We start from the raw sequence: 15621 nt of genomic DNA, 5'->3' as shown, positions 1-15621 counted from the left end.
AGTTCTAGAAAACTTTCAGACAATAAATTATCCTATTGCTAGAAAAATTCAAGTCCAGGCCAGGTTTAAGAAAATTATATTTGTTTTTAATTGTCACATTTCAATTATTTCTATTACACATACATTAGTTTCTAAAGTTAAAAAGTTTTAAAGTTAATGAGAACTTTAAAGACCTTATGTTGAATTAGAAACTAATAATTACAAGGAAGTTGTTTTATATCTAGAAAAGACCAAGAGATGTTTAAAGTTTGATGTGAATGTTCCTTACTTAGGATATAAATTGGAAAGTTGATACTTTTGTATTGAACGAACTGACAGATGAATGGGAGTTTAAAAAGTACATCACTTCTGTATTTTAAAAATTATTTTCTTAGGAGAAAGGCACTGGTCCCAAAGTCAGCTCCTTTTTCTTAAATTAGAGTTGGATGTATTTTGTGTCTTATGTGTAATAACATCCAATTACTGTTACTGCATCGTTGTATCTAATCCACAGACAAGTCCATATCTGATATTAAAAGGTAGGTAGGCTTGGACTCCTGCCAGAGCTGTTTTACAGAAGTACAGAGGTTAATAGAAGCAAAGGTTTGCATACTATTACATTGGCCCTACATCTTTATTGCTGGAGGAAACTGTCACTGCTAAGGCACATCTTGGTAATAAAAAACTTCTTTCACAGTGTGGGATTTATTCCTGACGCAGAAATTTACTAGAGACAAAAATTTTTTTTTCAACTGGTAAAGCAAGAATTCTCACATATTATTGAATACTTGGAGACAAATAGACTTTTCCCAAATGATATTTAAGTTACTTAAGACCATTACAAATATCTTTGAAACAAGTATATCATGGCAGTACTGTTTTCAGTAGTTTCTGCTTGATGCTAAGTTTACTTGAGAAGGAGAAAGAATTAAAACAAAACAAAAAAAAACGGCTGATGAGAAAATCTCATTCCATCAAAAGGAACTCTTAGAAAATGAAACTAGTGTTTAAGATAAACCTCTTCACCCATAATGAAAGCCCTCTAGTTCACATGACTTTATCACTGAAAACTCCAAAAACTCCAAATACACGATGCTCTTAACTTACACCAATGGCATTGTGACAATTAATGTAGCTTTCTCTTTGATAAATTTTGCTGTAGTCATTTCAGTATCCACAGATTCTGGAAGATTCAGATGTAATCTGTACTCAGAAACCTCGATCAATAAGTCATCCTAAGAATAATAAACCAAGAGAAAATTTTAAAGATGAAAATAGAAAAATATTTCCTGGTTAAAATTTGTGTTATTTGTTTATTGTTCCCAGTTATTCACTCCTTTCGCATAAGAAGAGGATCCCACTTAAAAGCAATAAAGTTGCTGTTGTAAATCCCTGAGATTTTGAGGTGGTTATTGCTGCTCAGTATATCAAAAGTTAACTGATACAGTACCAGAAGATGGGTGTTGCCATCCTAAATTATGTAGCATTGACTTTGGGGCTGACCAGCAAACAGCAAGGAAACTTATTGGAGACTGGAAAGATGGTGATCTATGTTTTATTGTGACAAAGCCCTTTTCACAATAATTTGGAAGACATAATGTACCCGGTTAATTTGTGGCTTTAGGTACAGAAGTGGGAAAATAGAATGTTATTTGCATGCATTGGTTCTATTGGCCACATTTAACAAGGTACTACAAAAAGATGAGCTTAGAAAAGAATTTCTCAGTTTGCAAGGGAAAATACAGAATTGAAAGGGAATATACAGAGCCCAGAAATTCTAAGACTTGAGGAATGAAAAATGGAACTAATTTTTATTTTCAACCAGTAAACAATAAAGTTGAGAAATTATTTCTTTATCAACAAAGGCTGATTAAAGCTGCCTAGAGGCAAATACTAAATCATAAGTCTTTATACCCTTTGCTAAAACCTCTAACTGGATTAAGATGGACCTCATTAAAGCCTTACATTTGGCCCAGATGACAGCAATTAAGTCAAAAGAGGCTATTGAAAAATGGACATGTCTAAAAAAGAATTGAGAGGTGTAGCACTGACTGGAATCAAAGAAAGAAAGTGCTACCAGTCTGGACTAAAACTAATTTAAAATAATCTTTTGACCCCAGCATTCCATGGGCAGCAAACAGGCTGAGTAAGCTGCTCAGCACCTAATGACAGCATATTCTTCAACGCTCTTTTCAGATGTGGCTAAGGTAGATTATGAAAAAGGAAAAACGTCCCAAAGAATGGAGCTGAAAGTCATGGAAAACAATGGAACTAGGAGGCTAGGTAATCAAGGAACCTTGTCAAGGGACCTAAGCAAGAACATCCTCTACCTCCAGGAAAGGGACCCTCGCAATATCTGCCTACCAGGATTTCAGAATTGCCGTGCATCAGCAACTACTGTGTGCCTCATATTTTTTCCAATTTCTGAATTGAGACTGTTAATTGTGGTAATCGTCTCCCCATTCCACATTGTATGGTGCATGGGGTTACGGGAATAGATAACTTGTCTTTGCAGTTTGTGCAAACTTTGTCTAACGCAGAATATGATGGCAAAATCCTGTACTTTGGCGCCTGATACTGGGATTGGATGTGTCGTTCTGGGGAAAGAAGCAAATATTTGTGACCAAGAGGGTGGACTGTGGTAGACTGTAGGATTGTTACTCTTCTTATATAAGGGGATTATATATCCTTGCCATGTAACTTCTAGTGACTACCTGTGAGAAGAATGTTCTTCCCAGCCCTGTTGATGTAGGACTTGGCCTTGTGACTTACTTTGATCAGTACAGTGTGAGTAAAAGTAATATAGTCCATATCTGAGAGGAAGTTTTAGGATCTATTGCATGGTTTGGCCATTTCTATTTTTCCCTCTTCCATGAGAATGACTTACCTAAATTAGGAATTGTTTCTTCACCTGTATCTTAAAATGTGCAACACTCATGAAGCAAAGCAGGCTGAGCTGACATGTAACCTGAGAAAATTATTGTAAGCCACTGAGATTATGGAGTTTGTTACTAAAGCATAATATAGTGAATATTGACTGATACAAATTTACAGTATTATCCATTCAACTTACCTCAGAAACACTAAGGTCACAGTGAGATACTGAATTAATACCAGGTAGTTCAACTTTTAATTCAATTTTCAGAGGTTTCTCATTCTGATCTGCCACAATTTTTAATTCATAGGCTGGTCTCTTCATCTCCACTTCAATCTCTGTACTAGAAATCTCTTCTATCAGACACCTTGTTTTACTTGAAACTTCGTCTTTTGGCAGTAAAAGTTGAGGAAACTGATCTGAATTGCTCACAGTACTGCTTCTTATCTGTTCAAGGGTTAGTTCTTTATGAAAAAAAAAGAAGATGAAATCACAAAATCAATCAACAACATGAAGTACTATCAGGCGATGAGCTGTAGTAGATGTAGTGTTAGCCAAGATGGCAGATAAAGCTGCAGCTAAATCGGTTTGGGAAATCTTTAAAGACTTTTTTTTTTTTTTTTTTTTGGTGGTACGCAGGCCTCTCACTGTTGTGGCCTCTCCCATTGCGGAGCACAGGCTCCGGACGCGCAGGCTCAGCGGCCATGGCTCACAGGCCTAGCTGCTCCGCAGCATGTGGGATCTTCCCGGACCGGGGCACGAACCCATGTCCCCTGCATCAGCAGGCAGACTCTCAACCACTGCGCCACCAGGGAAGCCCTTAAAAGACTCTTAAACCAAAGAATCTGGTTTAAAAGTTTGCAGGATTTAAACATCTTTAAGGACATGCTAATTTAAAAAAAAATTTATTGAAGTATAGTTGATATACAATGTCGTGTTTCATTTCTGCTGTACAGCAGTGACTCAGTTATACATATATATTATTTTCATATTCTTTTCCATTATGGTTTATTACAGGATATTGAATATAGTTCACTGTGCTATACAGTAGGACCTTGTTGTTTATCCATCCTATATATAATAGTTTTGCATCTGCTAATCCCAAACTCCCAATCTAGCTCTCCCTGTCCCCCCTCCCCCTTGGCAACCACAGGTCTGTTCTTTATATCTATGAGTCTGTTTTTGTTTCGTAGATAAGTTCATTTGTGTTATATTTTAGATTACATATATAAGTGATATTATATGGTATTTGTCTTTCTCCTTCTGACTGACTTCGCCTTGTATGATAATCTCTAGGTCCATCCATGTTAGGACATGTTAATATTTCTAATATCTAACATTTATATTTTTCTATCTTAAATTTCTCATCTTTTGCAATTGAGACTTCTAATCTGCAAAATGTACACCAGAGGCAAGAAAACATTTTAAATCAGTTTAATTTTCCATTACATTCATTAACTTACCCTTTCTCATTTTCTCTCTTAAATCTGTGGAATCAGTTTGGATTCCCATCAGATTTTGTTTCATTCTGTGAACACTTCCTTTTATTCTAAATTTGGTAACATGGTAAGAGTTTGAGAGAGTGAATTGGAGTTTTTCCTCAATGCATTTCATGGCCATCTGTATTAGTTGATCTTTTTTCACTTGGTCTTTTTCTGCTGCCTGGAGAACATCAGGATGGTAGGCAACATCAATGACTGTGTAAACATCTGTGTGTGTAATTCAGAGGGTGTGAAATGAAAACGATTTGTTTCACTAATGATATCATCAGGTAATATATTAAGCCATATCCTGATAAAGCTGGAAAAGTATAAATTCTATTTCTGTATTTTCAGAGACAATCACAATGGTGCTATATACATAAAATTCCAATTAGAGCATTTCTTGATATTTTATATGGGTTAAAAATAGCTCATATTATTAGAAAAGTAAACAGTATTCAATTTTCAAAAAGGTATACTTATTAGTCATTAAGTATATTATGACCAAATAAAATATGTAATGCCTTTTACCAAGGAAAATCTGGTTCTTGCTTATTTCCCCCCAAATTTTTAAAATGTGCTTTCTCTCCCATAATTCTAGGTACCTGATGTCTCAGACATATCTTCTGGTCTGCCAACACGTAGAGGTACTGGATGAGTGGCTGACTGGGGAGCTGGGATCCTTTTCCACTGACATAGGTTGATAAAAAGTATTTTTTCTTTCGGTTTCTAGAAAGCAAATAATTTTGCATATCTCAAAACCTAGTTTTTAAATTTTAAAATAATATCCTAAAGGTAACTCATCACAGAATTTGAAGAGTGAGAACTTTAGGCTCCAAATAAGTCATTCCATGGATTTAAACTGCATTTGAAAAACTGTAAGAAATTACTGTTACCTGATTTCCCTAAAGCTGCTGGCTTTTCATTAAGCATCCAGTTGCTGCTCCCACAGGAAGTGGGAGGAGGGTGGGGGAATTGATCTAAGCTGTTCCAGATGAATTTGAATTTGACCCTATTTCACCACTTCCTTACCTCCTCAATCAAATCAGTTTTCTTTGTTTGGAAAATCTCCAACTCTATTATTCTCCTTTACATAATTACGTGACTTTTAATTTCTATCCTAGCAGAAAAATGGCTCATTTCGAGATCTCCAAAATGTATAAATATGAAATTCCCATTCTTACTCCTTCAACACAATCTTCCACACTATGTTTAATTTTCCATTCAGAGTGGCAGTTTCCCTCAAGTGTTCTTGTGTTAAGGTAGTAATAGCTAAGGGTAAGCCATTCTCTCATTATTCCAGGACCATTTCATTCAGGACTTCCCTTTCCCTGGGCACCAACTCTACATACCAGGATCCTGGTTTGTAGACAGAGCTGTGGTTCTGGGGCAGCACAGAGCTGTTTCCCCTCTTTCATCTGCTGTTGAATGAACTTCTCATAGCTCTCAGGGTTACTTTCAGCCAGATCATCTAGGAGGTTCCAGAATTGAGTAACTTGGGTGAGCAGACCCTTTGAGGATGACTCCATGATTGAGATGAATAGGCCTCTTAAGTCTGTGGAAAGACATGACTTAAGGAAGAAAAAAGTCTATTGATTCATTTCTTCTTTTGGGGGAGGAGGAACAGTTCAGGAACTGTTTTGTTGGAGTTAGCAGCTATCCTTAACCCCTGTGTGTAAAAGATTGTGGACCAGCACCACTTTATCTTTTCCTTATTCTCTAATTATCTAATACCTTTCCCTACATTCTCAAGATGTTCTCTCAGATAATAAGGCCTTACCTCTGCCTAGACCCTCACAAGCCCTGAGAGGACAGAACAGTCATTTAAAGTCTGTATTTCCTGGAATTTTCTTGTTCCAACACCTGGGTATTGGCTGACTGGGGCCTATCCAGTTCCTGATCTTGTGTGGGTCGAGGGCCACATGAGACTTCCTCAATCCTCAGCATAGTTTAGGAGTTAAAAGCATGGACTCTGCAGCCAGAATGCCTAGATTCCAGTCTTAGCTCTATCACTTACTAGCTGTGTGATCTTGAGAAATTAATTTACATATGTGCCTCAGTTTATTCTCCTCGAAATGAAGACGATAATACCTATCTCATAGGGTTATCGCGAGGATTAAGTAAGGTAATACAGAGAGGCTGGAACACTTGGTAAGCATTATATGAGAAGAATAATATTCTACCACTTGAATAACCTCCCTCCCTCAATGAAGAAGTGTCCCACAGCATCCACAAAGTGAGGAAAAGAGGTTTGGGTTCTCCAAATACTACATTAGGGTTAGACTAAACGGGAAATTTAATCATCTTTCCAGAGGCCGACGAACCCACCTCTTCTCTCGGTTTCTTGACAAACGGCGACGCCTGTTACCAGGGTAACCAGACTGGTACAACATCTAATTGAGTCCGGAAAGCTCCAGGAAGAAAGGTCTTTTTACATCCAGTTCCGGAAGCTTCTGCTGGTGCTGGGCTTGCTTTTCGGCTGAGCCCGACCCACTTCTTTTCCAGGAAGGCGCCCGCCTCCCTTTCTATACCTGTCGACTTCTAGAGTGTCCTGGAAACCCTCCTGTGGGAGTCTCTGGGACTCCTGTTGGTGGGAAGAATTTCTCAAGAGCACGACTTCCGGCCTGGAAGGGAAGTCGGCACCCTCTTCTCTCAGACCGCTTCCTCCCCCACCCCCGCCACGCGAGGCTGCGGCGCACGGTATGGGTGTGTTTGTGTGTGTTTGTGTGGGGAGGGCGTTTGGAGGGAAGGTTACCGGGAGCTCCGTGGCCGCTGGGGGGCAGGGGTCCCGGTGACGAAGATGGGGGTATTTTCTCTGTCTTCCACTTGGAAGCCCCAACCCCCCCGTCAGCCACTCTAGATACAAATTGGGGCCCAGTCGAGGGTCGTACCCGTCCAAAGTGCCCCCATCCTTTTTGGGGAGCGAAACCCAACCCCCGGGTCCATCCCAGAGGAGCGTGAGCGGGGAATGCCCCAGCCAACCAGGCCGTCCGGATTCCGCGCCGGAGCAGCCTCCGGCCTCAGTCCGGAGAGATATTTGCCTGTCGGCCTGGGCTGAGGGAAAGGCGGCCGTGGCCTGGGCCACGGGTGAGGGCGGAATAACCGGTGGGAAGGCTGCGTTTTCACGAAGGACTCGGGTGAAGCTGCAGAGCTGCCTTTGCTTGGCTTCTGGGTCGGAGGAGATCTTGTAATGGAGTGGTTCTTCGTCTCACACTAGCAAGATGCCTGATTTCCCCAGGATCGAGGGGTGAGTGAGCGTTGGAGTGGTGCACAAAGCCCCTGCTGGCTACACACGTGAATATCCCTGTCATCTATTTTTTTTGGAGGCTTCTGTACAAAATAGAACATAAAATTCTCTTGAATGAAGAAATTTAGGGCATCTCTGCATTTAATGTTTTTAGGCGTCAGTTTTTTTTACTGTTGACATTTGTGGTCCTGACACTCTCAAATCTAGGTGTTTAATTGCAAACTAATTTTGGGATTCGGGAGTTGATTTCTAGTCTGAACCATGTTTGCCTTGGACTATGTGGCCTGGGCAAGTTATGGCTTTAATGGAATTTCATCTACAAAATAGGAATGAAGACACTTGCCTCATAAAACATAGTTATTTTGAGGATTAAATAAAATGGGTCTCTTGAAAGCGCTTAATTTGGTGCAGTTTCAAAGAACTCTCATGAACATTATCTCCTTTTATCCTCACAGTAGTGTGGTCAGGTGTTTTCCCCTTTTAATGGTGAAGGAAAAACTATTCCTCAGGACCTCTGACTTCTGGTTCAGTGATCTTTCCTTTATCTCATGCTTCATTATAACATAGTAATAAAAGATAAGGTAATAAAATGAATTATTATTAAATGTTACTTATTGATTCATTTCAGATTGAAGAATGTCCCGAGTTCCCTTGGGGAAGGTCCTCCTGAGGAACGTCATCCGGCACACAGATGCTCACAATAAGGTGAGAGGTACAACTTAGTTATTCCACATGCTTAATGAGGGCATACAGTGTGCTAGGAATTATTTTGATACAGTTAGAAGAGACAAAGATCAATAAAATAATTAGAATATAGTTTGATAAGTATTGTAATGCAGACATACACAAAGTCCTTTTATGCACTGAGGAAGGAATAATGAAATCTGCCTTGGGGAATTAGGAAAGGCTTCACACAATGGGTGTTATTTGAACTAGTTCTTGATGAACAGGATCAAGTTTACCAGGTGTAAAAGATCATTCAGGACAGAGGGAACATTATGTACTAGTGTATGGCAAGGAACATGAAGCATTTGGGGCAAGAAATTGTATGCATCCAGAAAGTAGAGAATGTGGGAGGTAGTGGCAGAGGATGAGGCCCAAATGGTAAATTGAGTTGGATTGTGATGCTTGGAGATTAGACTTTTTCCTGTAGGCAATAAAGAAACCATCAAATTTTTTTTTTTTTTTTTTGGTGGTATGCGGACCTCTCACTGTTGTGGCCTCTCCCGTTGCGGAGCACAGGCTCCGGATGCGAAGGCTTAGTGGCCATGGCTTACGGGCCTAGCCGCTCCGCAGCATGTGGGATCTTCCCGGACCAGGGCACAAACCTGTGTCCCCTGCAACGGCAGGCGGACTCCCAACCACTGTGCCACCAGGGAAGCCCGCCATCAGATATTTTTAAGCAGGGTTTGACATGATTGTATTTGTATTTTAGAAAGATGACTTGTTAGCTGGGTAGGGGATAGATCAGATGGGTTGAAACAGCAGAGGGACCAGTTAGGAGGCAATTGCAATGTTCCAGGTGAGAGATGATGAGTGGTTCACTTGAAAACAGTGACAGGGATGAAGATGAGGAATTTAGGCAATGAAGTTCAAAGAACTTGATGATTGATTGGATAATAGTGATAATTACGGAATCAAATATAACCACCTTGTGTGACTGGGTGAATGATGATGGTGCCATTAATTGAGTTAGGGAACTAAAGAAAAGAGACAAGTGTGATGGGAAAGGTAATTAGTTTGGTTTTGAACATCTTGATGGTGAAATGCTTATAGGATGTCCAAATAGTTCGCAATTCAGTCTTAGAGAAGAGTTGAGGCTGGATATAAAGATTTGGGGATTACTGATATAGGAAATGATAGAGGTCATGAGTGTAGGTGAGGTCACCTACGAGAGCACATATAATGAAACAAGGGTCAAGCACCCTTGTTTGGTTTTCTTTGGTGAACCGTACAACTAGTTTGACCACAAATGTTATTATTGTCATATCACCTGATATTCTCATTGTGAGTGAGGGTATAACTGTTACCTAAGCAGCCTCTGCAATTGCATAAACCACGCCAGTTGGATGGTGAGCTTAGATTTGAAAGCAGTGGCTAAAAAAGATAAATCTAGGACAGATTTAACAAAATATTACAGGAGGACTTAGAAATAAAATTTATTATTGTTCTTTGTGCAGCTATACTCTGCCTTTCAGGAAATTCTCTAACAGTTCCCATGCTGTTTGTTTTGTTTTGCTTTGTTTTTAACAAAAATTATTATGTTGTGAAAAGAGACTTAGCCTAGAAAGTTTCAAGACCCGTCCTTACTAGCTTTTTGACTTCGGTAAAAATCTCTGAGCTTTTGTTTCTTCTCAGTAAAATATAATAATGGTACCTGCTTTGCTTTCCTCATAAGATTGCTTAAAGTTCAATAGAGAGATGATATAGTTAAAATCATAAAGCATTTTAGAAACATAAGGGATTATCATTTGCTAATTGCAGCATAATTGCTTAGTTAATAAGGTGATAAGTGTGTCTATGCAGGGGTGAAAAAGCTCTTTTGTTGCTGCAGAATTCTACATATTTGAGATTTACTAGATTGGATTGTTTAATCACTCTAGAGAAACCAGAATTTGTTTCCCAGGTTCCTGATCAAAACTCAGTTTGTAATCCAGTAATTAGTGCAGACCGTATTTTCAGTTACTTTTTGGTGATATAATGTGTTATTTTTAGTAACTTATTTTTATTTCTTTCCTTTAAAAAAAAAATCCAGATTCAGGAGGAATCAGATATGTGGAAAATAAGAGAACTGGAGAAACAGATGGAAGATGCGTACCGGGGGGCGAAAAGGAAAATGTTACCCAGCAGTTCAAGGTGAAGTTGCGACTCTGAGAACCAAAATAATTCTCATCTCATTCAGAATCATCAACTTTTGTTTAAAAACATTATGGTATGCTAAAGATAGATGAATTCAGTTCTGTGAGTCCTTAAGCCTTTCCTCTTCAATAAATCTAGACCCAATCATAAAGGTAATGGCTATGATGCATGTGGCCCCACTTTTTGCACTTATTTGCAATGGAGAACTTAAAAATTCTGCCTTGAACAATTGTAAACGTTAAGGATTCTGTGGATTCTGACCTTATCTGATGGCTTTTAAATTAAGATTTTCTATAGGTATCTTATGGTCACTTAGCTGATCATTCACACCTTTCCCCTATTAGTCTTTCATTCTCTCTCAGCCTTTTCTTTGCCCCATCTTCTTACTATCTTAGTCACACAACCTTTCACATTACCTTCTTAATAATTTGAGTGTGGATATGAAGGATCATGCAGGCTTAGTTGTCTTACCTGTGGAGGTGTAGGAATATCTGAGTATTGGGAACATCTCCTGCGTCTCATATGCCTGTTAGTATAGATCTGTGTGTATGAAAAATGATTATAAAGTAATAATGCTGATTTCTAAAACCACACAGGGAAATAGTTAATAGTGAGATATTTAAGTAGAGTGTGCCTGTGCAGTGTGTGGACTTTGGAGTGTGATTGGCTGTGTGTAATGGCTTTTGACAAGAAAGTATTCAGGGTATCCATGGTAAAGAAGGCAGAGTCTCAACATAAAAATAAATACCTTGTCAGTCTGTTTTCTCTCTGAAGATGGTTCTTTGAGAATTTGGAAGTACTTAGTGCAGATGATGATTTGTTTTGTATTGGTTATTCAGTTACAAGCAGCATTTCCAGGAACAAAATATTGTTCTTTTGGAGTGGACTATTAATGCCTGTCATAATGAATAAGTCTTTAAAACATAATCTCTTTAGGGGCAGGTTTCTGATTGTCTCACTTGCCATTATAGTCCCAGCAGCTAGAACAGTGCCTGGCAGGCACATAGGAGGTCCTCAAATATTTTGGATAACCAATTAACTGGCTTAGTGACTGGTTAGTGGATATTGTAAGTACAGGCTAAGTCAGTGGTTCTCAACTGTTTATCCACCCCAACTTACTCATGGGTTACACCTTGCTCCCACTGTTACTCTGACTTACCTACAGCAGGTTGCTGATGTTCAGGGAAGGGAGTGTATTTCAGAATCTCTAGGGCAGTTTGAAATGTCCCCAGCTGTGATTATGCTCTGCTTCCTTCTTTGAGGATCAGTGAGTGAGGTACAGCATGCCACAGTCGAAAAGTCATTTCGTCTATACTCTGCAATAGGACGGGTAGTGATGATCATATTTTCATTGAACACCTAACTGTACAAATTAATAGAGAGGAACAGATCATGTTAAAAAAAAGTATTTTTTTAACATTAAGTATCAGGTTGTTTTTGTCTCCCCTTAGCCTGTTCAGTGAGTTTTGTTCATGATATTCCATAAAATAACCTCACAGATTGCTTTTCTATCTAAAAGTTCTTCTGTTTTCTCTTACAGCCGGATGCGTAGTGATGGTTTTGATGAAGAAAGTCAAAGAGACTATTGGAGGCCAAAGAATGAAATTTCTGGGGCACTGGATGATGATTTTCTTAAGGCTAAATCCTGGAACAAGAAGTTACATGATTATGAAGCTAACATGCCAGACAGGTTTGTGACTAAATTCCTGTGACCATTAATGGTATTTGGCCTGAGAATGTGTACTTTTAAAAATTAATTATCTCTGCAAAAGCTTATACAGAAATGTTCATAGCATATTTATTCATAATGGCCAGAAAAGTGGAAACCCAAATGTCTATCAACTGATAAATGGATAAAAAATGTGGTATATGGGATGGTAATAGAATGTTATTTGGCAGTATAAATAAAGTACTGATACATGCTACAACATGTATGAACCTTGAAAACATTATGCTCGGTGAGAAAAGCAGACACAAAAGGCCACTCATGATGATTCTATAGAGATAGAAAGTAGATTAGTGATTGCCGTGGGCTACGGGAGATGGAGGAATGGAGTGACTGCTAATGGATTGTTTCTTTTGGGGGTGATGAAAATGTTCTGAAATTAGTGGTGATGGTAGCACAACTCTGAAAATACTAAAAGCCACTGAAATGTACACTTTAAAAGGGTGAATTTTATGGTATATGAATTATATCTCAATAAAGTTGTTACTTAAAAAAAGTTGTCCTAAGGTAGACAGCATTATGTTATGAAGTGTTTTTGGAGAAGTACTTCACAGCTGAAGAGTAGAATATAAAAGCCCCTTAGTGTTTCTTAAGTAAGAAAATGTCAAGTTTTCTTACCAATGGACAAAGGAATCCTTTGTGTCTGAAATGAGCGTTCAGTACAGAAAATGTAACCAAGTTACCGAGCTATAAATGTGGTGTTGGCTCTACCATATCTCTTTTTCCTTGGTTCTGTGTGTCTCTGTAAATGTACACTCCTAAGTCTAATTTGTCTTTAATTTTTAAGAAATGTATGCATTGCTTTAACAATACATGTACTAAAATGTTATTTTACAGATGGGGTCACAGTGGATATAAAGAGTTATACCCTGAAGAATTCGAAACAGACAGGTAAGGCAAGTACACTTACTGAAAAAAAGTTAGAAAGTAAGATTAGTACACAGTCTGAATTATAAATTAAGTTCTTAATTTTTTTTCTGAAAGAGTGGATATATGTATATGTATAAATGATTTACAGACTTACTTTAGTATTTATTTATTTATTTATTTTGGCTGCACTGGGTCTTAGTTGAGGCAGGTGGGATCTTCGTTGCGGCATGTTTAGTTGCAGCAAGCTTGCAGACTTCTTAGTTGCGGCATGCGAACTTCTTAGTTGCAGCATGCACGTGGGATCCAGTTCCCCGACCAGGGATTAAACCCGGTCCCCCTGCATTGGGAGCTCAGAGTCTTACCCACTGGACCACCAGGGAAGTCCTGAGTTAGTAATTTTTATAAAGTATACAACATTTGCCATAAAAAATGTAACCAGAGAAATAATAGGAGATTTAGTTGGGAGATGACTGGTATTTTGCCTTTCCCTGATATTTGGCATTATCTACAGCATGTAGGTTTTTTTTATATATAGTGTTCCATACAGTAACTCAGTATGGCAGATTAGAATTTTTGTCTTCATTTTAAAGATGAGGAAACAAAAACTCAGTGATAAAGTCTCATAGTAACACTATATCAGTTTTGATTTAAAATTCAGATGTTAACCCCAACTTGCCATCTAGAAAGCAGAATATAAAAATTATATAAATACACTTATTTTCTACAGTAAAGCAATTTTTCTTTTTTATTAGTAGTGATCAGCAGGATATTACCAATGGGAAGAAAACATCTCCCCAGGTAAAATCATCTACCCATGAATCTCACAAACACAAGAAGTCAAAGAAATCCCACAAAAAAAAGCAGAAAAAAAAGTCACACAAAAAACAGAAGAAAAGCAAAAAGGAAGCCACAGATATAACAGCAGATTCCTCAAGTGAGTTCTCAGAAGAAACTGGGGCTTCTAGTACCAGGAAAAGGAAACAACCACATAAGCGCAAGAAAAAATCCAGGAAAAAATCTCTCAAGAAATCTGCTTTATTCTTAGAGGCAGAGTGTAACACTTCCCAGTCAGATGATTCTGCATCCAGCAGTTCTGAGGAAAGTGAGGAAAGAGACACTAAGAAAACCAAAAGGAAAAAGAGAGATAAAAAAGCCCACATCCCTGTAGTTAACAGTGAAATACAGGAGAGGACAAACAAACGCACAAATTGGAAAGTGGCTACAGATGAAAGGTCTGCTGAGAGTTCAGAGGATGACTAAATGAGAAAGAAACATGTTTCCTGCATGACTCTGGATATTTACAGCTCTTACACCTTGGGGATTTGCCAGTGACTCTATTGCTCAGCACAGGGGGCCTGAGGTCAGAGCTGTCCTGTGCCATCTATATACATTCTGACAGACTTCTTGTCTTCTATTTTGGCCTGTTAAACTTGATCCTCTTATTGTTAATAGGGAGTTGGTTATTTTGTTATGAAGGTTTCTTGAAGAGATTATTTTTTGTGATTAATCACATTTAGCGTAGAGTGCATATGCAGCAAATTAAAGGACCCGGAAAGCTGAATCCAGTAATGACCTGGGTATACCAATTGGAATGTTGAATTTGGGGAAAGCAAGGGCTGGGGGTCAAGAGATGGATTGGAACTAGTGCTGTATACAATGGTATGATAAGGGAACATCATGTTGCTCTTGTCTGTTTACATAGTAGGTGCCACAACTTGACTTTGTCTTTAGCCTTGGTGCTTTTGATCTTTCTGTATTTTGACCCCACAGGTGTGGTCCAGTTTACTTGATGAGGAAATGAACATAAGAACAAACATTTTCCATTCATGATAACATCCATAGACAGCTGTTATTGGGAGACTAGGAGTTTTTGACAAATTTCCCTGTTGGACAGGGTCTGTGGCTACACTCAGTATACCCCTAAACATGGTAATTGGATAGTAAAAGGTTTTCTAGTTCCATTGTTTATTGCTTAAATGCACTTGTGTTCAGAATTATTTCTTCAGTTCTCTTAGGTAAGTCCTCAACCAAATGAGGAAGAATTAGGCATTAGTTGTGCTAATGGTGCTCTGAACAGGATTCAGGGCAGCAACAGCTATTTAAGTGTTGTCTTCCTTGTTCATTTCTTAATCTGTTAATGAACTTTAGATTTTTCCTGAAACTAGATTGAATCAGTTCCAAAATGAAATAGGCTTCTCAGGGACATATCCGTTTCTTCCTAGTCTGCCTTTGGATTAAAGCACCAAGCAGAGACCTTGTTATTTCCCTTTGCTATATACTGTGATCCCTACTATGTTAATTCTTAAGAAACCAAAATATCACTGGAAGAAGGCTGGCAGAACACATGAATTATTTTCATTACGGCAGATCAAGTGACATTGTTTTTTCTTGGTCGTCACTTCATGGGTGAAGTAAAGCTTGAAGGCGCAGACTTTTGGTCTTGGTCTGCCATTCATTGGTTATGAGGTCCGGAGCAGGTAAGTCAACCTCCCTGGCCTTACTTTCCCTATGTGTAATACAGAAATACTTCATGGTAGCATGACTGTACGACACCAGCAATAGACTATGACAACATTCCATGAGG

General features: G+C 38.6%; 2 protein-coding genes across 6 annotated transcripts; one reads left to right on the top strand and one right to left on the bottom strand.

The window, feature by feature from the left end:
* Positions 1 to 64: 64 nt before the first annotated feature.
* PIH1D2 (PIH1 domain containing 2) lies at positions 65 to 6806 on the bottom strand. 3 transcript variants are annotated; one of them, XM_033862066.2, is made up of 7 exons: positions 6664 to 6805; positions 5688 to 5890; positions 4941 to 5064; positions 4318 to 4563; positions 3053 to 3318; positions 2867 to 2947; positions 1104 to 1214 (listed from the first exon to the last, which is right to left on the bottom strand). In XM_033862066.2, exons 2-6 carry the CDS (start codon positions 5862 to 5864, stop codon positions 2867 to 2869), a joined length of 894 nt encoding a protein of 297 aa, XP_033717957.1. In that variant the 5' UTR covers positions 5865 to 5890; positions 6664 to 6805; the 3' UTR covers positions 1104 to 1214. The 3 variants fall into 3 exon arrangements, with proteins under 3 accessions (XP_033717956.1, XP_073664314.1, XP_033717957.1); XM_033862065.2 differs by lacking the exon at positions 2867 to 2947 and having other exon boundaries at positions 65 to 1214; positions 6664 to 6806; XM_073808213.1 differs by lacking the exons at positions 2867 to 2947; positions 6664 to 6805 and having other exon boundaries at positions 65 to 1214; positions 5688 to 5992.
* Positions 6807 to 6897: 91 nt separating this feature from the next.
* NKAPD1 (NKAP domain containing 1) lies at positions 6898 to 14598 on the top strand. 3 transcript variants are annotated; one of them, XM_019941889.3, is made up of 6 exons: positions 6898 to 7035; positions 8211 to 8287; positions 10338 to 10438; positions 11982 to 12131; positions 13005 to 13058; positions 13790 to 14598. In XM_019941889.3, exons 2-6 carry the CDS (start codon positions 8219 to 8221, stop codon positions 14295 to 14297), a joined length of 882 nt encoding a protein of 293 aa, XP_019797448.1. In that variant the 5' UTR covers positions 6898 to 7035; positions 8211 to 8218; the 3' UTR covers positions 14298 to 14598. The 3 variants fall into 3 exon arrangements, with proteins under 3 accessions (XP_019797448.1, XP_019797449.1, XP_004315039.1); XM_019941890.3 differs by lacking the exon at positions 6898 to 7035 and adding an exon at positions 7099 to 7582 and having other exon boundaries at positions 13793 to 14598; XM_004314991.4 differs by lacking the exon at positions 6898 to 7035 and adding an exon at positions 7104 to 7582.
* Positions 14599 to 15621: the final 1023 nt, after the last annotated feature.

Source organism: Tursiops truncatus, chromosome 8 (genome assembly GCF_011762595.2).
Source record: "Tursiops truncatus isolate mTurTru1 chromosome 8, mTurTru1.mat.Y, whole genome shotgun sequence".
Classification (NCBI taxonomy): Eukaryota; Metazoa; Chordata; class Mammalia; order Artiodactyla; family Delphinidae; genus Tursiops; species Tursiops truncatus.
The sequence above is the reverse complement of the archived record's forward strand: the minus strand, read 5'-3'. Positions and strand labels throughout refer to the sequence as shown.